This window comes from Sinocyclocheilus rhinocerous, unplaced genomic scaffold (genome assembly GCF_001515625.1).
Source record: "Sinocyclocheilus rhinocerous isolate Xijiao unplaced genomic scaffold, SAMN03320098_v1.1 scaffold7673, whole genome shotgun sequence".
Lineage (NCBI taxonomy): Eukaryota > Metazoa > Chordata > Actinopteri > Cypriniformes > Cyprinidae > Sinocyclocheilus > Sinocyclocheilus rhinocerous.
In genome coordinates this window covers 60,219-83,061 of record NW_015635023.1, presented here as the reverse complement: position 1 = coordinate 83,061, position 22,843 = coordinate 60,219, and the positions used below count along the sequence as shown (strand labels likewise).

At 34.3% G+C, this 22,843-nt stretch overlaps 1 protein-coding gene across 1 annotated transcript in view; it reads right to left on the bottom strand.

Moving 5' to 3' along the window:
• LOC107746074 (docking protein 6-like) overlaps positions 1-12,573 on the bottom strand; it is a gene marked incomplete at its 3' end in the record, with an annotated part of 46,599 nt that extends 34,026 nt beyond the window's left edge. Inside the window, exon 1 of the mRNA XM_016560127.1 lies at positions 12,353-12,573. Coding sequence (XP_016415613.1) covers positions 12,353-12,418 — 66 coding nt within the window. The remainder of the gene's footprint in view (positions 1-12,352) is intronic.
• Between the last annotated feature and the right edge of the window lie 10,270 nt (positions 12,574-22,843).

Genomic DNA, 22,843 nt, shown 5'->3' with positions numbered 1-22,843 from the left:
TTTGAACGCTTTTAACTGGTCTGCAGATGGCACCGCAAGCTTGTGCAGCGCTCTCAGGACCATTCCATCCATGATGTTATAGAAAACAATCTTTTCGCGGTTTATTTAGGTAATAGTTTAAGGCCATTTGTGCGATTTCAATCATCATGCAGTAACCATACCCAAAAAAAAAAAAAACTCTGATCTACACAAATCACATGGGTTGTCCATCAGAGGTCGGAAAATACAGAAATATCACATCCCTGATGGATGGATGCTCTTTTTTGGGCTTCAAAATCTCAACCCCCATTCACTGCCATTATAAAGTCATATACACCTAGGATGGCTTGAGGGTGAGGAAATCATGGGGTAATTTTCATTTTTGTGTAAACTATCCCTTTAAGACCAATTATTCAGTCAACTAGTCATTCAGACAAACCACTAGTCAGTTATATTGTTTTGCACATCCCGACCTGGAACTGAAGTGATTTTGTCAAGAATATTTTCTTACATAAAAATTCTATACACAAGTCATATTTTAGCCAGTGTTTTGATTATAATTCAATAGAATGAGGGTTTGTAAAACAGCAAAATAAGACAATTGGTTTACGGTCCTTGTATTTTCAAAGGCTCTGTAAGTTATTCATGAGCAAAGCTCTATCTTATTAAATATTAAGCAGCAAAACTGTTTTTAACATTGATAATAATGAGAAATGTTTCTTGAGCAGCAAATCAGCATATTAGAATGATTTCTGAAGGATTATGTGACACTGAAACTTCTCTTTGTAAACAACTGATTTATAAATGTTTCTAATGACGAATGTTGCGTTCCCAAATGCAAATTAAAGCGGCTCAAACCAAGCGCAGCGCAGCTAGCACTAACAGTGAATCGAAACTAAAAACAGTACTGTCATTGTGCAGTGTCCTTGAGCTTGGGAAAGGCGCTATATCAATTAAACATTATTATTACTATTATTATTACTGTAACAGCAGACATGTAGCGCGTCAGACTACAGCCTATTATATAATTACATCACAACCGTTGCGAATTTTATGACAGCACTAAGCAATCTCAAATTCTCACTGCCATTCATAAAAAGTCACTGGGTCGAGTAACACGTTTCAGCGCTGATTCTACTCGCGTTTGGCGCTGTGAATCATTTGAACGCTTTTAACTGGTCTGCAGATGGCACCGCAAGCTTGTGCAGCGCTCTCAGGACCATTCCATCCATGATGTTATAGAAAACAATCTTTTCGCGGTTTATTTAGGTAATAGTTTAAGGCCATTTGTGCGATTTCAATCATCATGCAGTAACCATACCCAAAAAAAAAAAAAACTCTGATCTACACAAATCACATGGGTTGTCCATCAGAGGTCGGAAAATACAGAAATATCACATCCCTGATGGATGGATGCTCTTTTTTGGGCTTCAAAATCTCAACCCCCATTCACTGCCATTATAAAGTCATATACACCTAGGATGGCTTGAGGGTGAGGAAATCATGGGGTAATTTTCATTTTTGTGTAAACTATCCCTTTAAGACCAATTATTCAGTCAACTAGTCATTCAGACAAACCACTAGTCAGTTATATTGTTTTGCACATCCCGACCTGGAACTGAAGTGATTTTGTCAAGAATATTTTCTTACATAAAAATTCTATACACAAGTCATATTTTAGCCAGTGTTTTGATTATAATTCAATAGAATGAGGGTTTGTAAAACAGCAAAATAAGACAATTGGTTTACGGTCCTTGTATTTTCAAAGGCTCTGTAAGTTATTCATGAGCAAAGCTCTATCTTATTTAGACACATGGTTGAGAAACTCAAGGATGCTTTGATTTTCTGTCACTTTAACTTGTTTACCTTCACGCCACCGTGACAACCATCTCCCACATGACAACATGATCAGTGGAGAATAATGAAGTGGAGTTTGGGGACACTGTTGGTTTGCTATTTTTGGACTAATCACCAAGGCTAAGCACGTGCACCCAAGCACCTGCATTGGTAAACAAACGGGATTAATGCAGGGATATTGTTTGAAGACTGTTCCAAGAAATCACTGAGGTCCTTTCAGAAACTCAGGTGCATATATATTAATTCATCTAAGAGTATGAAACCTATGTGACACAGATTAACGGAGACCTGAAGCACTTAAATGCACCACCGCACACAGAAAATAGCTATTCTGTGTCATTACATGCTTATTTTTATACTCGCTTTTCTCTGAAAGGATTACGTTTATCTATGATTCAGGATAACCCATGCATAACAGTGTGGTTTAAAAAAAAAAAAAGAAGCAAAGAGTCTACAGAAACATTCTGCAAACTAAACTAAGGAAAAGAGATCATTCACTGCAATCATTCAATTGTCATTAATAGAGGACTGTGGTCAGAAATTTGAAGTAAAAAGGTCACGCAGACCTGAAAGGAAGCTTTTATCAAGAAGAAAAGTAGCCTACAAATTCACAATCTTATATGAATCTCCATTACTGAGAATATATTTCATCATATTCAATGACATATAATTTTGTTCCAGGCAATGTTCCCATAAATTACATGTTGTCTTTACTGTCCAGGCCATTTGTCTTCCCTGAATCTCCTACCATTGCCAATAAATTTCTCTGGAAAAAATGTTTTTGCCAAAATGAAAATTGTGCCTAATAAAAGGCAGAATCCATTCTACTGTGCAATAAAACGCTTTATATTCATCAAAAACTGGATTGTTTTTGGCTCGGCAGCCATCTCTTTGCTCATTATAGTCGATTGCACTTATATGCAGGCGACCGCTATTTCTCAACATAATGCCTACGGTCGCTCATATATGTGCGAGGGACTGTTCATCATTCTGGCAGATATGACAAAACAGAATGGGCAACCATTAAGTAAACACTGGATTTGATGGTACTGAGTGGGCCAAAATAAGCCTTTGTGGGATCTGAAAAAAATTATCACAAACGTCATTTCTGCTTGTAAATAACTCATTTTAAATGGCCGGACAACACTTCACAGATGATTTGGACTTCTGCTAAGCCTATAGCTTTAGAGAAATTTCAAACCGAAGACTGACAGCATTATGGATTCGTGGAAAGCTGTTTGCATAACTTACTGCAGGGATCAGGTGCTTAGTGGCTCTCCAATTAAAACAGAGCATGAAAACTCCCACGTACACACTCAGTCAGCTAAACTACTCTTTGCTGAACTGAGTTTTGCACTTGGAGCAAGATACAAACAGTATCAGCCTTCTGCAGTTAATGATGACGTTTTTTTATTTTTTTTATTTTGTTAGGTACAAAATCGAATAAAGACGATATGACAATGATGACAATTAAACTACAAATTAAAACATACAGTTAACAAAAATATGACACAAAAAAAATCTATCTCCAATACAATGTTGCCATTTTTTGACACAAGCTTTGGAGATTAAGCATCAAACTTAAATTAAATAATGAAAAATCATATTTATTATAAAAATAACGAATATGACATGACAATATAAAATCATTTTAGTCACAACGACTAAATAAACTGCAATAAAAAAAAAATCACTGGCCTTCTGCATTTTATCTTGCAAAACAGAGACATATTTAAATAAACTTTGAAACAGTCCAGAGGCACATAGTGTCCTTATAATGGGGGTCATAACTGCACATAACTGTACACGTTCTATGAAATGATTCGAAAAAGAATAAAGTCTAGCTATACTATGGATAGTGGTTTATCTGTGGGTACAAAGTAGCATGAAAAACACATTTTCGTTTCTGGCAGAGAAAAGCAGATAGCATGTCCACATAGCAAATTCTCAGAGGCCTGAAGCATCAAGAACTTTCTCAGCTTGAGAGAGAGGGAGAAAAAAGAAAAGAGATGTTCTGTGGGAAAGAAAGTGATAGAAGAGTTAAATAAAATTGCCCTGCGGAAAACAAAACTCCAAAAGTGTGTTCAATGGGCCATGCTAGGCTGACTGGGGCTGAGCTGGCCAGACTGGGTGCTGTTGCTTTAGCCCAAAGCACATGCTGTCCTGTGCTCAGAGACACTAGACTGCAAAATGACTAGTTATGAGCAAGACCCAGGAGACACAGATATGATTAATGTGTGCCAAATGATTAGAAGAAACAGCAGCTGAGTAAATGGACCTATGGTACATTCATTCAGAGGTGAAAATTTTCCATACAAATTGAAAGAGTCTCTGAAGACTGGAACCAGACAACTTTGTTTCACAGGGTATTTCATTAAGTAAGACTTGGCTATTTAATCATCTCTTCTCTGAAATGTTTTCTGAGAATATATGATATAGCACTCAGATTAGGACAAACATGATAGGACTGGTAAATTGTGATAGTGAAAGCTTGCGGAGTGGGGAACAATAATAAAAAGAGAGACACAAAGTTCTTACCTTAACTTATCATAGCTTTTTTGCTTAAAGTGTTCAAATGTATTCTAAATTCAAAAGAGAAGGTCACTCCCCCACACACATTTAAAGACTTCAAAAAGGATACAATATAACGTATTATTAGCATTAGTATTAAGCAATATAAAGTCTGAGAAAACTCGTGATTCCAAAATCTACTTTAAACCTGGAAATACATTTTAGGGTTTTGAATAAAAATAAAAAATAAAAATAAACATTTTAAACAATTAAGAAGATTCTTATTTAAGATTCTGCATTATCTCTAGGTCACTAATCAAATAAGTAAATTTGTGACACTAATGTGACATTTACAGCAGTTTAAAATTTTTAAACATTTTGTAATAATTTAAAAAAAATTAGAACCCCCTTTTAAGCAGAGAAATTTCTCTACACTGAAAAAATATAGTAAAATTTACTTTGAAGCCATTTTTACTTAAACAATTAAGTAGTAGTTAATATTCTGCAAATTTATAATACAATTCATATACTTACTTTATATACTTTATGGCTTGCGTATCAAACAATTTATGGTTTGTTTTGATAACCAGTCAATGAGTTGTCATGATTAATGAGTTTCTCATTGAACACTGATATAAATTTCAATATTTTACTCATATAAAGCTACCATATATCACTTCACTACTTTTATAATACTTTTATGATGGGACTTTTTTGTAATTTTGGAGCTTGACATCCTTAGTTCTTATTCACTTTCATTATACTGAAAAAATGGCCAGGATATTCTTCAAAAATTAATCTTTTGAGTTGTACAAAAGAAAGAAAGGGCTTAAAAAGGCACGAAGACGAGTAAATATTGACAGAATCTTTGGGTGAATTCTTCCTTTATAACATGAAAAGGTGACAAGCTTCAGTCTAGCAGTCTGCACTCAGCTTCAGAAGTTGTGGAAGGCTAAAATCAAAGATGAACAGCTCTTTTCAGATTCAACATGTGCAATTTGACTTTTCAGTCTGAAGACTGGCTAAATGGCAGCACTCAAACGACCTTGAATGAAAGACTTTTGTCTGTCATCAGCAGGAGACTGTAAAGTCTCCGACCCACGACGGGGAAGTCGTGGTCTAAGGGTTAGAGAGTCGGACTCGTAACCCAAAAGGTTGCGGGTTCGAGTCTCATACCGGCAGGGATTGTAGGTGGGGGGAGTGAATGTACAGCGCTCTCTCCCACCTTCAATACCACGACTGAGGTGCCCTTGAGCAAGGCACCGAACCCCCAACTGCTCCCCGGGCGCCTCAGCAAAAAAAAAAAAAAGTCTGCCCACTGCTCCGGGTGTGTGTGTTCACTGCTGTGTGTGTGCACTTTGGATGGGATAAATGCAGAGCACTAATTCCGAGTATGGGTCACCATACTTGGCCACATGTCACGTCACTTTCACTTTCACTTTTTTTTTAAAGCTTTCTCTCACATTTGCCCTCTTGCTATGTCAAGATTATTTCACTTCTAGACAGTATGAAGTTTGAAAACTGAATAAAATACACTCAAATAACTGTCGTGATACAAAACACTTCCAAAGCCTGATAAAACGAGTGAACGGGAACATAACATATAAACAGCTGAGACTCACTCAACACTGAAGAATCTACACAATCAGTTATGTCACACACATCCCTGACAGCTAATAGTAATGTTTGCTCCTGATCAAAACAAAAGTGTGTTTTGTAATTAAAAACAGCAGGGATCGATGATGTGAAATGTTGGAGTGAAGACTGAGAGGAGATTTATCTGCAAGAGAAATGGCACAATAGTGCAGCATTATTCACTCTGAATAACATTTGCCGCTTCTGCTGCTGTGGGGGGCAATTCATCAGCCCTAATAAGATCCTCCAATTTGTCTTCCGCTCTTTGTTTGAATCAATTTGATGAAAGCTGGATAAACACTATTAGCATGAACATGAAAACAGAGAATCCGTATGAATACGACACAGTAATGTGAAACATAGCTGTGTGCGCACAAGAGACACTATAGAATGAATTACTCAAAACTACTCAGACAATCATCATAGGTTTGAATGTACAAAGTATAGTATCTATTTTTTTGTCTGTGACGCACCACATTTTTTCTATATGAAGAATGCCGTTTTCTAAATTGAATTTGGACAATTTCAGTAGGGTCCAAAAGTCTGAGAAAACCTGTGATTCCAAAATCTAATTTAAACCTGGAAATAAACACTATTTTAGGGTTTAGACTATTTTAAAACACTTTAAACAATTAAGATTCTTATTTAAGATTCTGCATTTGCTCTATGTCACTAATCAAATAGGTAAATTTGTGACAAAGATGTGATATTTACAACAGTTTTTAAAATGAATTAAAGGTGACATATTATGCCCCTTTTCACAATATGTAATATAAGTCTCTGGTGTCCCCAGAATGTGTCTGTGAAGTTTCAGCTCAAAATACTCCACAGATCATTTATTATATAATTTTGAAAATGCCTATTTTGAGTGGAAGCAGAAACAAGCTGTTTTTCGGGCCTGTGTCTTTAAATGCAAATGAGCTGCTGCTCCCCGCCCCCTTTTCCAGAATAGAGCTGCGCCATTACAGCTCTGACCTGCTAAAAACATCTGTTTTGGTTCTGATTATCATGTTTAGCGCACTGAAATCATGCGTTTTAAACTATATGAGTTTAAACTTCAGATATAAGGTTTTCTGAGCGCACACATCCGAAGCACATTGACAGAAAGCCGCTGTCACAGCATGTGAGTACTAAACTAAGTTCTCATTCACACACAAGTTTACGTTAAAACCACACGAGTTACAAAAACAGTCGGTTATGTCTGTGAAGGTACCCAGCTGGGAAATAAATCGCTTGTTTATTTTAGATCTGTGTGGCAGCAGCAATATACAGTAGCCTAAATACATCAATAAATCCACTGCTCTGTTGTCTCCTCTGAGGCTGGGACTCTAAATAGTGTTCAGTGCTCTCGGCTAACGTATCCACCATTATTGTTTTAAGTGTTCACAGTTTAGCAGCTAAACTTTAGCTGTGGGCACGATTCGCTTGCATAAGTGTTTTTGTATTTTATGACATTATTATAAGAATGGACTTGGGCACTATATTATTGTTTTATGTAAAGGTGCTTTGTCAGTCGTAGCGCTCGCTAACTTGCTCAAGGAATCCTCTCAGTGCCAATCACAACAGGCTTGGCCAGCTGACCAATCAGAGCTCTACTGCAAAACTCTACTGTTTAACTCTAGTGGAGTTGGAAAATGAGCCTATTTTCAAAAATAGTGGAGTGCTCTTTTAACATGGAGTGAGACAATGTATACCTATCATATGGGCTTTACTGCTAGACACTTTCATTGTCCAAAACCTTGTGTTAGGATGATCTCTGTCAAACATTAATCTCTGGCATTACTACACTGCCTGTACATAGAGACAGAGGCAAAACACAGTTCTCATATATGGGTCAAGTACTGGCTTGCAACAACAGCTTAAATAAGATTACAGTTCCGCTGGAAGTGTTGAGAGGAAAGGCCGTTTTAAGTCGACCACTCCAGGCCAAGCCTGGTTGATTCTCTATGGATTCACAATGCATTATAAGGCTGTTTGTAAGTGTCCTAAACAGTGACTGTCTGGGACAACAAAGACGACATAAACAGATGACGTGAAATTATCCATGGTTGAAGAGATTTTGGACAGATTTTACATAGAAAAAGCCCTGACTATATGTAAAGTAATACCATCCACTCTCTACTGGTCAGACAGAAATTAAACTGACAGATCATCCATCACACAAATAGTTGCAAAAGGCACTGTCCCTAAATATGGTACAGTTTGATCATTTGTAAACCATTATAAAGCACAAATCCTTTTGTTTTTGTTGTGAGAACAATTAGGTATATTTATTGAACTATTATTATATATCATAAAATTACATGAAAAGTAACTAGCTTTAAACATATTAAAGAGCAGGTCATGTGGTATTTTAAAGTGTCCTAATATTGTGTTGGAGTCCCCTAAAAAAAGGTTTAAATGCATCTAAGGTCAGAAAAACATTGTAATTTTCTCAGAATATACATTTAATATTAGAGTAATTTGCCAATGATTTCGAAACGATTTGTTCCAAGCAAGTTCGGAGCAAACCCCTCCCTTCCATAAGCCTACTCTGCTCTCGGAGAGCTTGTTAGTCCAAATAAAGAAGATTAGAAGCCAACGAAGATAAAAGCCAAGATTAGAGAAGCAGTCCTTGGTAAAATGACATGCACACAACAAAAGGTTTGAATTGTATTTCTGTGGTATCCTTGAACACAGCGTCTTCTCAACATGATGTAAACACACTAACTAGCCGAAGTGTTTGTGGGCAGACTCGCGGGGGGATTATGCAAATGTCTTACCCAGTGATGTATACAGGTAACAGGCAAAAGATTCGAAAATATGACGACTCGTTAAGGCGATTCAGAATCGACTCTCTCTTTTGAGAGACAATATCTTTATTTATCATGCACTTTTTTGATTAACAACTTTGCAGATTGTTTTCATTTAAGGATAGCTACATTATAAACTGCAAAAGTTTTATTTATTAGATATTTTTCAAAAACCCATATGACCTGCTCTTTAAACATTTGTGTCTTTCATTTAAAATAGTGATTTTTGCCAGTCCCACCTAAGAGGATTTTTTGTTTTGAAAGAAATGAATGCTTTTATTCAGCAATGATGCATTAAATTGGTCAAAAGGGACAGTAAATAAATGTATAATGGTATAAGATTTCTATTGTAAATGAATGCTGTTCTTTTGAACTTTCTATACATCAAAGAATCCTTTAAAAAATGTGTCACAGTTTCTATAAAAATATAAAGCAGCAGAGCTGTTTTCAACATTGATAATAATAAGTGTTTCTTGAGCACCAAATCAGCTTGTTACAATGATTTTTACAAGGATCATGTGACACTGAAGAAATTCAGCTTTGCATCACAGGAAGAAATGACATGTTAAAAATACATTAAAACAGATTTTAAATTGTAATAATATTATTTCACAATATAGCTTTTTTGTTTTGTTTTTGTTGTTTGTTTTGTTTTGTGTTTTGTTTGATTTGTTTTGTTTTGTTTGTTTCGTTTTGTGATCAAATAAATGCAGCCTTGGTGAGCATAAGAGACTTCTTTCAAAAACATTAAAACATCATACCAACCCTAAACTTTTGAATTGTAGTGTATATTAATTCATAAAAAAAAATAATAATAATAATAAATATTGTTTTTTAATTGTCACAGTCAAGAAGTAAAATCATCTGTATTTCAAGCATTCAACCCTGTTACCCATGTCATTACATGAAAAAAATGATCAAATAAATATTTGATCCCAAACTATAGCTCGCCCCTACTGAGTGAAAGCTTAATTTAGATGAATAAAATAAATAGAAATGTATACAGCTCATTTAATATTGACCTTCTTTGGTTGTACGATCAACATTTTATGGAGGTTAAGCATCACTGACCATTTATTTAAAAAAGGGGGAAAAAACACTTACAACAATGTTTTCTACTCTTTTCGTGGAAACGGTCAAAAATGACTTAATTTGTATTTGTAATTTTTCCCCATTTAGTTTTTCATTTGCATTACATGTCTAGGTCTCAGAAGATTGAGAAAGAGAGGAGAGGGAAAACAAGAGGAACAGAGAGAGACATCTGAGGGAAACTCTAAGCTGATCCTGCTGTTCAAAACATGATACTTGCACTAAAAAAAAAAGACTGTGCCAGCACTGATGAGACAAGTAGCCCTTCCCTCTAAAGCAGTCTTCAAAGCAGCAGCTGTCTGTTTCATCAGCATAGTTTATCAGATGAACAGATTACACTCAAAATGTTACAAATGGCTGATAAAGACTAGTAATAGAGGCTTTTTAAATAACAGTAAAAAGTTTAAACATCAGATTTCTGCTGTTTTCGCTTGGATGGTTATCACTAATACTTATATAATATCTAAAGGTTCGGTTATATTTATTCACAGATATGTGTCGAATGGGAAAATGCCAAAGGTGCAGAAGTCCGTGGGTTCAAAGGGCATTACGTCTATGTGAGAAGGTCAGTTAATGTCAGGTGCACTGAACTGTAAATGCACATTTCAAAGCAACTTAACTAACATGCTTTTACATGTTTTCCTTTTTTTCACATTCATTCTGTTCAATTAATGGCAAATGCGACCATGAAGATACCACACATAACGGAAAAATAATGAGAGTGGTTTTATTTCCTCACAGTAATATTAGATAGTAATTCTATGCTCTGCATTCAAGAACAAATGCAGTAGATGTGGCATCAATGTGCAGTTTTCTTTATGTTCAATAAGATGTGACCACTACTGTATTTACAGGCTAATGTATATCTGAAATACAGCTGGTAAGTTTATCTAACCAATAAAAATCGACAGGCAATATGAAGCTGCACTTCAAATAATATATTTAGAGTGAGCTCACACTATGGAAGCAATATCTGTGGAAATACACTTTATCTCATATCCAATGTCTAGGGGTGAAAACAAACCATTAAGGTCAAACATTCCTAAGACATTGTGTATTGATTAGAACTTTTAGTTATATTTTGTTTTATTGCTAAAAAGGTGTCTTGAATTTAAGACAAATATGACACATCAAGTTGACTAAAATGTTCTGTTATATTTATAATTTATTGCTAAAAAGGACATTTCTGAAAACACTGAAAAATAGTCTGTTTATTATTAGTTCATTTGTAAATTACATTAATGCAATATATATATATATATATATATTGCATTAATGTAATATGCAAAACAAAGACATTTTTATGTGTATACAAAATAAACTTGTTTTTGTTCTTTTAATTTACTTTGAAATAAATAAAAAGGAATCAAAATATATAAAAAATTACTCATATATATATATATATTATAATGTACAATGTAGTAGCAGAATAAACTGTTATAAATATTGAACCATTTTTTTCTATGTAAAATAAATAAGAAAAAATACAAATGAAGAAATGTATACATTTCTATATTTATTTATTTATTTTACATATTTATATACTAAATAAAAATTAGTAATTTCTATATATTTTGATTCATTTTTATTTATTTCAAAGTAAATTAAAAGAACAAAAAAACAAGTTTATTTTGTATATACATAATTTCTTTGTTTTGCATATTGTGTATAATGTGTAAAGTTGAAATTAATATTGGATTGCACTGTATATTGCACTGCTACAATTAGGGGCGTTTCACCAAAACAAATTTTATAAAAAAATCAAGTTTGGCCAATAAACTTCAATAAATACCCTGTAAAACTCTCATCAAACCTCCTACCCTGCTATAAAACTATAATTGGCATGTCATACGACTGTGTATGACTATGAATGTATTAATCTTTCCTGGTTGGAGGAATTCACCTGCTGTATCACACAGCCCTGATGACCTACAGAACTCGCTCTATTCACAGCTGCAGAATCAGGAGGACAATAAACAGATAATGCTGCATCTGGAGACTTGACTAATGTGTCTTCTCATATATAGGGAAAGAAACTACTGAAGACAGCAGATTCTTGATTAACTTTTTAAAATATAATAAACAATTAATCTTCTTAACAGACATAAAAGTCTATTACAGCTTTGATAATAAAACTATTTAAACAAATACATAAATAATATTGCCTAAAGCATATACCTACTCTGTTTATGGTTAAAAAAAACTAATTTTAAACAACCCACATTTGCTCAAAGCACAAGAAGTAAGCCAAAGCAATTATTATCGTTATTGTTTAATAATTATCTACCCGTTCAGATGGATTTTATCAGAGCAGGATTTAAGCTATATGAATAATAAATATATGCTGAAAAATAAATAACTGGCCATTAAGAAAAAACTAAAAGTAGCTCGTGCACGTTGATAGAGTGTTCTTGATCAAGCCCTTTTAAATAGAGATGCCCTAAAATGACTGAGCACACAGTAACGTCCAGCAGATACTGACTACTCACCCCCAGTTTCTTACTCCGAATCCTCACGTAGCCCTGCTTCACTATATCGTTGAAGTTTGAAGCCATCCTAACAGCCTCTCTGTCCTCTTCCCCGTCTGGGCTGCGAGTCCCCTAAGAAGTCAGTGCGACATTCAGTCCTCAAGCAGCCTCTGCCTCAGTGCCAGTGCCGCCGCCGCCGCTGCTCGGTTAACCGGCGAGAACCGCTCATTCCACCCGAGAGTGGGGAGACAGCGCGGGCGTCAGATGATTTAATTCAGTGAAGAGAGCAGCTTCCTGGAATGCACCATGAGAGGACTGTCAGAGGGGTGGACGCAGACAACTACTCGCTTGCTTAAAATGGAATAAAAAATAAAAGAATGAATGAATGAATGAATGAATTTATTTACGAATGAATGAATGAATGAATGATATTGTGGGTTTATGTTTTTGAGAATATGTTATTTCATTTCACACAGGCACAGGAAATTTTCTTTAGATGTGGAAATCAAAAATTAACAGCTGTATAGCTAATATAAGACCAATAATAATATAATATGATGATGATAATAATAATAATAATAATAATAATAATAATAAATAAATAAAATAATTTATTCTAGTCTGTGTGTGTATATGTATATATATAATTTATTGTGGACTAAAGCAATAAGCCCCAAGAAGCCGTGGTTTGCAGTGAATTTATAACAGCTAAGGGGCGTTGTTAGGCACGAAGCTTAGCTGTTATAAATATAAAGAATGATATTAATAAAAACAGTATTCTTCCACCAAACAATGTAGTTCCTCAGAATCAGTTGTGGTTGCAACAAAGTGGTTGCCAAGCAACAGACAAACGTAAACAAAGGTGTACGTTTGTAGAGTAATTTACAACAGCTTCGAACGTGGCTCAGCCAATCAGAATCAAGGACCGGAACTATCCGTTTTATAATGTAACTTATCACACACACACACACGTCATTAGAAATAAATAAATATTATGATATTTCAGTATTAAGAGGTTTTGGGAATACATTTCATTTTAATATTCTTTTTTAACAGCTGTATATCCTAGGTAATATACAATGGAAAAAAGTTAAATGTGCTAACATTTAATTGTAAAGTAATTATGTAGTATACTACTCATTCATTCATTCATTTAACATGTTTTACAAGAATAGGATTTGGGATTTCATCGGATGCCCATTTTCCACAAGATATGATTCTTAAGGGTCTTAATTAAAAATCTATAACATACTTTGGTTAAAATTTCTCAATGGTAGTGTAAAACAACACCCTTTTTTACGGTGGTCGAGAAGTGCGAAGCAAATCACAATTCTGAATACAAACATTTGCGTTTGTAATTTGTTATTTTGTTTTCAGAATTGTGATTTGCTTCGCACTTCTCGGCCACCGTACTTTTTACCTTGTCAAAACAGCTCTGTTCACAGCGACCCGTTTCAGTGTAGCGTCGAAACAATGGCGGACTGTTGACAGCTCACTCAGGGCGGGTCTAAGACACCAGTCCAATCTGTGCTGAAACTCTACTGTCAATCAACAATCGTGGGAGGGGCCTGGGTCTGTGTGACGTCACACAGCCAAGAGGCTGAGAACAGCTTGATTTGAGAAAGGGGATATTGTTTATCTGGATTTAAAAAAAAAAAAACACTGTGGACGCACTTCTCGGCCACCGTACTTTTTACCTTGTCAAAACAGCTCTGTTCACAGCGACCCGTTTCAGTGTATGTCTCTTTAAATGCTAATGAGCTCTGCTCACCCCGCCCCTCTCTTCTGTGGAGCGATGCGCAGTTCTCTGAGAGAAGGTAAAGTTTAGCCACATTCATCATGAAACTTGCTAACTAGCACATTATTAGGAAAGGCGATTTGCAAAGATTCATGGGGTGCATTCCCTTCAAAAACAAAGGTAAACCATTGCGTCTTCAGCAGCTCAGATGTCGTGAGTACATAATGACGACATGACGACATAACGACTGCTATGTTCAATTATTACATCCAACAATAGAACACCTCAATCGCTTAGGAGGCATTCTTGTCTACACCTGCTCCAGCGTCGAAACTATGGCGGACTGTTGACAGCTCACTCAGGGCGGGTCTACGACACCAGTCCAATCTGTGCTGAAGCTCTACTGTCAATCAACAATCGTGGGAGGGGCCTGGGTCTGTGTGACGTCACACAGCCAAGAGGCTGAGAACAGCTTGATTTGAGAAAGGGGATATTGTTTATCTGGATTTTAAAAAAAAAAAACACTGTGGATTTTTATCATTATAGGGTGGTTGTGTACCCACACTGCCAAGACACATTTCAGTTCAAACAACATGTAAAAGTGAATTTTGCATCCAATGACCCCTTTAAAACTAATGTCACAGTGATAAATTCTTAATGGCTCTAAATTTAAAATATGAAATATGACAGGTTGAGTGAGACTGCATGTTGTTAGTGATTCCAACATGTTCCAAACATAGCATGCCTTAAGTAATCTGACAAGTTAACCCCCAAAAAACATAAGACTCCTACTGTTTTACATCTGACAGATACATGTGCTATGTGATATCTTTAATCCGTAAGACTTCATTTTCATTCATTCATTAGCAAAATACAGTTTTGCTTTCATATGAGAATTATCCATCTACAATAAACTAGTGGATGGGAGATTTGTTTTGTTGATTGGATCCTTGGGATTAAAAGATCAAAGCAGATCAAAAGCAAATGAGAAAAAAGAAAGAAAAAAGAGGTTTGGGATGTTATATTCATCCATTAGATGTAGAGCATGCTGTAGCTCCACTGACACAAATGCTGAAATGCCTGCAAAAGCCTCCTCCTCTAATCCTGATTTATGGAGACACCCTTTTGCCTGTGGAAAAATGCCAAACTCCATTAGATACAGCTGATGACACAGTTACACGTGTGAGACGGTTTTGTGCATCTCTCATGACAATGAAAGATGTTATATGGATGAAGATCTCATATAAAAAAAAGTCAAATAGTAAAATGGATCTGGCGTAAAATCCATATGGATGATCTAACTTGATTTCAGTAAAGAATTATATATAAATATAAATATTTATTAGTTTGCCTTTCTCATCATACATCAATTCCACCACCACAAGAAGAAAAAAAAGTTTAAAAAAAATAAATAAACAAAAAGGAAGAAGAAGGTCATTGGGAACTATAGGTAATTTGAAAGCTGTCATTTCTCATTTGTTTATTTTGTTCTGAGGCACAACATTATGCAGTTGTTTCTCAATTCTTTTTCCATTTCTCCTGGCTATGAAAGTTACATTAAAATACATTAAAACATTACATTAAAATAAACTCAGTCAGAGAATATGCTGCAAATGTTTGATACTCAGTCTGTTACCACATTTTATATAAGACAATAAGTGTAAATAAATAAAATATCAATGGGTCAATGACACTCATTCTTTACCTATTCAATTATAAAACATTATTTTTTAATTAAGTCATTAGGCATTCATAAAACATTAAGTATTTCATGCATATACAATGACTTGAAAACACCTTCTGATGAACATGCTTAACATTCCTGAATCAAAGTCATTTTAATATTTTTGCGGTCAGCAATGTCAAGTTGGACATACTATATTACCTAAAAGTGAAAAACGTGAAAATTGAGAATAATGAACATAAGGAAAGTATGTTACTTTCTACTTGATTATTACACCATTTGACATTTTTGGAGTTTTATCTATTTATTTATTTATTTATTTCTGATATTTTGGTATTATTGATTTAGATGTGGACATCAGAAAAAAAACAGCTGTATACTAAAAAATAATATACTAACAAACAAACAAAAAGTTACATTTGCCAACATAATGTTTCACCTTATAAATGTTTAAAAAGATTATTGAGAATTACTATTAATATACTGTATGTACAACAACACGGATCAACATGTAAGGAAAGGATGTTGTACTTTCTACTTGATTGTTATACCATTTAACATTCGAGTTAGTGAAATTAAAAATCAAATTAATTCAGAACTTTTGTTGAAAATTGTATAAAAGTTTTTTTAATGCATGAAACCAACGTGAATAAAGATATTACATTAAAATGCATTAATGCATATATTTGAAACTATCTATATTATATTGATATTAATGTTGTGTCAACTGCTGTCTGTCAAAAAAGGTTATTCATTGCATGTTGAGTAAAAAGATCATTTTGCATTCAACTCTCACAACCAACAATCATCCTTTTCCGCAACAGACGTGCAACCTCAGATGAAGTACCTTTCACAGCAACTTTATTTGCAAGCCCTCCACTTACTGTAATGCATAAAAAATGAAATCTCCACTGACTCCACCCTGAGGAGTCTGGTGTCATATTTATGATTTATTCATAACTGTTGAATAGGAAATGGTTTGAGGTTTTCTTTGACCTTCACTTTTGAGGTAACAGACTTTAGCAGCCCAGCTGCCTTTGAAGTAATTTAGCTGTGCTGATGATATAGGTAACTCACCAATAAATGAAAGCTCTACAAAACCTAACCCTCGATGCACGAGGAGTCTGAGAGCTGTCACTGAAGGTGACAATAAAGGCTTCCGTCGAAGATGGAACAAAGTCTTCCACTGGAATAAACATCAAACATTTCATTGTGTAGTGTGTGAAGTGTGAACTCCAAACTATTAATCACAGCCTGGCTGTGCTATATTGGGATTTATTGTCAAAAATGTGTGCCTTGTCACACTTTAACTGCTGTCTAACTGTCACACTCATTCACACATGCACACAACTACACACTCTGCATGTGAAATGTCACAAGACTCACTGCCACTGCATGTCTGATCATGGTTGGTAACTCAGCTCAAAGCACATTCTAAACAGAAAGCTTATTTCATTCACAATCTAGAATTTTTTCCTTGTTTTTTAACAAAATTTCTTGCTTTCATATTTTGTTATGAACAATCAATATTCAATTATTTATTTGAAAATACAAAATAATATATTGTGTTAATATATTACAATATATCGAATAATACATAATCAATTGCCAATTTCATATACTGAAAAATATGTGGAACTTACATAACTTACATTATAATGTATGAAATTTTATATTCAATAATACAATTCATACAGATACATAAATAAGGTACTGAGTGTGTATAAATATATTTGAACATGTTCACAATTATATGAGAACATGTGTTCAATAAATGTACAAAATTATGTGGATAACCATGATATATATTCATATATTTCTGTTTATTTCAATTTGATAGGCTATATTTATATTAAAAATATCTAATTTTCCACCCACCATGTTGTCATGTCTCTAGCAAGAGTTTTTTCCTAAACATCACACATATATTTTCATATATGAAATGTGTGGTATGCAAAGTGAGTTAAATGTTTATGAATGTTTTATTATGTATTATGTGTTTTATTAACTCATGAAAGAGAAATTAATTAATCGAGTGTTTCAATAAAACTATTACATGTAAAAATGTAGTGCAGACTTTGTCTTTATTGCTATATATTTATATGTATCAATATATAGCCATACATGATCCGTGCATATATTGCAGTATATTGAAAAATATAAACACTATTTTCCCCATATAAGAAAATGTATGTACCTGTATAGCACAATATATTTTCCAGTATATTCCCATTTATTTAGTTAGTTAGTTTGTTAGTAAGAGTATGAAGACCATTACATTTTATTCTTTAATTACCTGCTGCTTTTGGCTGTTGGTAGCTACCTTAGTTGGTCAGACATTCTTAAATCAAAATATCACAAATCATAGAAAAAAACTTTGCTTGTTGTCCTCTAGGAACATGACAGAGATGACAAACACCTGCACTGTCAGCTGTCACAGCAGCTATTGTCCATTAGATGGCAATGTTACATTTGATGCATGTAAGAAACCTGAGGGTCCAGTTAATGTCACTGCTTGTCACAGTATTTCAGTCCTTCGCTTGAATCAACTGACTATTATGCCTGAGTGAATTTCATATATTACTTGGACGCTAACTTTATATGCTTTATAGGCCTATATACAAATGCTGACTGGCACAGAATTCTCAAATGTAGGCAAATTTTAAAAGATTGTTTATTACTTTTTTTCGTGAACTGTTTTTCCTGATGCTCAGTAGGCCAGCCTAAAACTAAAACAAAAATGTGTTTTTTTTAAATAAATATTAATAGATGTTTTCTAGTGCGCGTACGCACTTATATTTGCACTAACCCTCGTTCTTGTATTGTTGATTAATCTAGATTGTAGCCTACTTAATGAGGCGATCGCAAATATATCAAGTAATTTGCATAAAACACGACTTTTTGTACATCCTCACCTTTGTCCGTTCTCTCGCGTTCTCACCGGAGAGCATGCGCAGCAAGATCTCAGTCTTACGAAAATTAACCATGATTTTATTATAGTAAAAAGTGTGGTAACCATGTTTTTTTTTTGGTGTATTGATTATCATTTGCATAACCACAGCTTTACTACACATACCATGCTTAAATTATGGTTAGTGTAGCAAAACCATGGTTAATTTGTAGTTACTATGGTTTAACTGTAGTAACCATTGTTATAGTAAAACCATGAACAATTTTCGTAAGGGCATGTCATACTTACTAATGTATTTTATTGTTGTTTCAATTGGATAAACAAATCAGTTGTTTCTAAAAAAAAAAAAATAGTGTGATTTATTTGGCTCCATCTGTTTTTAGTTGCTTCTACATTTTACAGTAAATTTAAAGGACATTTTGTGCAAACCTCTTGATGATTCAGGATTATGCAGAAATACTTGTGTATGTATGAAATCCAGTGAAACAATGAATACATCTGTTCCCTTTGCACAGAAATGTTTGACCTTGAAACACAAATCCAAACTCTATAAAGACAACACTACACAGGGAGCAAACAGAGAATACAGCACACAGAGTGCCATGTCATTTCAATAAAACAGCCCTCTCCAGGGACACAATTTGTTTGCTTTCTTGAGGTCATAAATATTTATATGCAATTAACAATGCTCTGCCTAATGAATTGTTTGAAGATTGGAATCAATTATGAATTAAAATAGTAAGACTTCAAAATTTGGTCATCAAAATAAGTCATGCAAGAACACCATCAGGGTATTAATGCTGCAATACCTGTGTTAATTATAAAAACGTTCACCGGCATCACAAGTTCTGTTGTTCTCAGTTTCAGTGTCTGACGTCATCGCAGGCAAACGGTTTGCAGGTGGTGTGATGTGGAGAACTGCTAGATCTCAGTGGTTCTCTTAATGATTTTTCTGCTGTTCTTTGTTGAGGTTGTTGCTGGGCTGTTTTGTTCTGCTGGGCCTGTGGAGAGTTTGGTCCTTATGGGCCTCAGACAAGAATCAAGAATTCATTGGTTGTCTGCATCCTCTGCTCCCCTCGAATTTACCAAACAATCACGGTGCACTGTGTATCAGCCAAGGACGGGGCACTTATGACGTCAATTCTATTATTATATGTTTGATCAATTATTCTCTCAATGGCTGGATGGTTCATTCTCAATGCTGTGGAACAAAGCAGATGAATTTATGACTTATATAACTTGCCTGACAGCGAGTGGTTGATTACTCATATTTTGACTTTAGATCTTCATGTTGTTTAGACCAGAAGATGTCAGGACTTCTCTTCAGTTAATATTTTTTTTATGTTTTTCAGTTTTTTTAAACACGACCCTGAGGTGATGTATGAAACTGAGATTAATAAAATAAACTATAAAACTCTTTTAATATATTCTGTTTTGCTGAAAGAATGGCTGTCGCAATAGCAAGACTTAAGTTTAATTCTATTCCTAATTTAATTGAACTTCAATTCTAAATGTCTCCTTTTGTGTTTCACAGTCAAAAGTGGATTTGGAAGGACATGAGGGTGAGATGATTTTCATTTATGACCATCAATTAATCTTTGTTTTGAATAATTTTGAAAATCTGAAAGTATATTATCTGAAATATATATATATATATATATTTCTACTGAACCATGAAAAAAGCTTTGTGATGTTTTTTCTTTAATATTTCATTACATTGTTTGGTGCTTAATAAACAAATGGAGAGGGTGCAAAAATGAAAATTCAATATAAATGTCCTCTAGGAACATGACAGAGATGACAAACACCTGCACTGTCAGCTGTCACAGCAGCTATTGTCCATTAGATGGCAATGTTACATTTGATGCATGTAAGAAACCTGAGGGTCCAGTTAATGTCACTGCTTGTCACAGTATTTCAGTCCTTCGCTTGAATCAACTGACTATTATGCCTGAGTGAATTTCATATATTACTTGGACGCTAACTTTATATGCTTTATAGGCCTATATACAAATGCTGACTGGCACAGAATTCTCAAATGTAGGCAAATTTTAAAAGATTGTTTATTACTTTTTTTCGTGAACTGTTTTTCCTGATGCTCAGTAGGCCAGCCTAAAACTAAAACAAAAATGTGTTTTTTTTAAATAAATATTAATAGATGTTTTCTAGTGCGCGTACGCACTTATATTTGCACTAACCCTCGTTCTTGTATTGTTGATTAATCTAGATTGTAGCCTACTTAATGAGGCGATCGCAAATATATCAAGTAATTTGCATAAAACACGACTTTTTGTACATCCTCACCTTTGTCCGTTCTCTCGCGTTCTCACCGGAGAGCATGCGCAGCAAGATCTCAGCCTTACGAAAATTAACCATGATTTTATTATAGTAAAAAGTGTGGTAACCATGTTTTTTTTTTGGTGTATTGATTATCATTTGCATAACCACAGCTTTACTACACATACCATGCTTAAATTATGGTTAGTGTAGCAAAACCATGGTTAATTTGTAGTTACTATGGTTTAACTGTAGTAACCATTGTTATAGTAAAACCATGAACAATTTTCGTAAGGGCAGGTCATACTTACTAATGTATTTTATTGTTGTTTCAATTGGATAAACAAATCAGTTGTTTCTAAAAAAAAAAAAAATAGTGTGATTTATTTGGCTCTGTTTTTAGTTGCTTCTACATTTTACAGTAAATTTAAAGGACATTTTGTGCAAACCTCTTGATGATTCAGGATTATGCAGAAATACTTGTGTATGTATGAAATCCAGTGAAACAATGAATACATCTGTTCCCTTTGCACAGAAATGTTTGACCTTGAAACACAAATCCAAACTCTATAAAGACAACACTACACAGGGAGCAAACAGAGAATACAGCACACAGAGTGCCATGTCATTTCAATAAAACAGCCCTCTCCAGGGACACAATTTGTTTGCTTTCTTGAGGTCATAAATATTTATATGCAATTAACAATGCTCTGCCTAATGAATTGTTTGAAGATTGGAATCAATTATGAATTAAAATAGTAAGACTTCAAAATTTGGTCATCAAAATAAGTCATGCAAGAACACCATCAGGGTATTAATGCTGCAATACCTGTGTTAATTATAAAAACGTTCACCGGCATCACAAGTTCTGTTGTTCTCAGTTTCAGTGTCTGACGTCATCGCAGGCAAACGGTTTGCAGGTGGTGTGATGTGGAGAACTGCTAGATCTCAGTGGTTCTCTTAATGATTTTTCTGCTGTTCTTTGTTGAGGTTGTTGCTGGGCTGTTTTGTTCTGCTGGGCCTGTGGAGAGTTTGGTCCTTATGGGCCTCAGACAAGAATCAAGAATTCATTGGTTGTCTGCATCCTTTGCTCCCCTCGAATTTACCAAACAATCACGGTGCACTGTGTATCAGCCAGGGACGGGGCACTTATGACGTCAATTCTATTATTATATGTTTGATCAATTATTCTCTCAATGGCTGGATGGTTCATTCTCAATGCTGTGGAACAAAGCAGATGAATTTATGACTTATATAACTTGCCTGACAGCGAGTGGTTGATTACTCATATTTTGACTTTAGATCTTCATGTTGTTTAGACCAGAAGATGTCAGGACTTCTCTTCAGTTAATATTTTTTTTATGTTTTTCAGTTTTTTTAAACACGACCCTGAGGTGATGTATGAAACTGAGATTAATAAAATAAACTATAAAACTCTTTTAATATATTCTGTTTTGCTGAAAGAATGGCTGTCGCAATAGCAAGACTTAAGTTTAATTCTATTCCTAATTTAATTGAACTTCAATTCTAAATGTCTCCTTTTGTGTTTCACAGTCAAAAGTGGATTTGGAAGGACATGAGGGTGAGATGATTTTCATTTATGACCATCAATTAATCTTTGTTTTGAATAATTTTGAAAATCTGAAAGTATATTATCTGAAATATATATATATATATATATTTCTACTGAACCATGAAAAAAGCTTTGTGATGTTTTTTTCTTTAATATTTCATTACATTGTTTGGTGCTTAATAAACAAATGGAGAGGGTGCAAAAATGAAAATTCAATATAAAAAAAAAAAGATATTTTATTCATATTTTATGCTATGTCCTCTGTAAAGGACACCAGGACTCAGTTATATTATATTATATTATATTATATTATATTATATTATATTTTT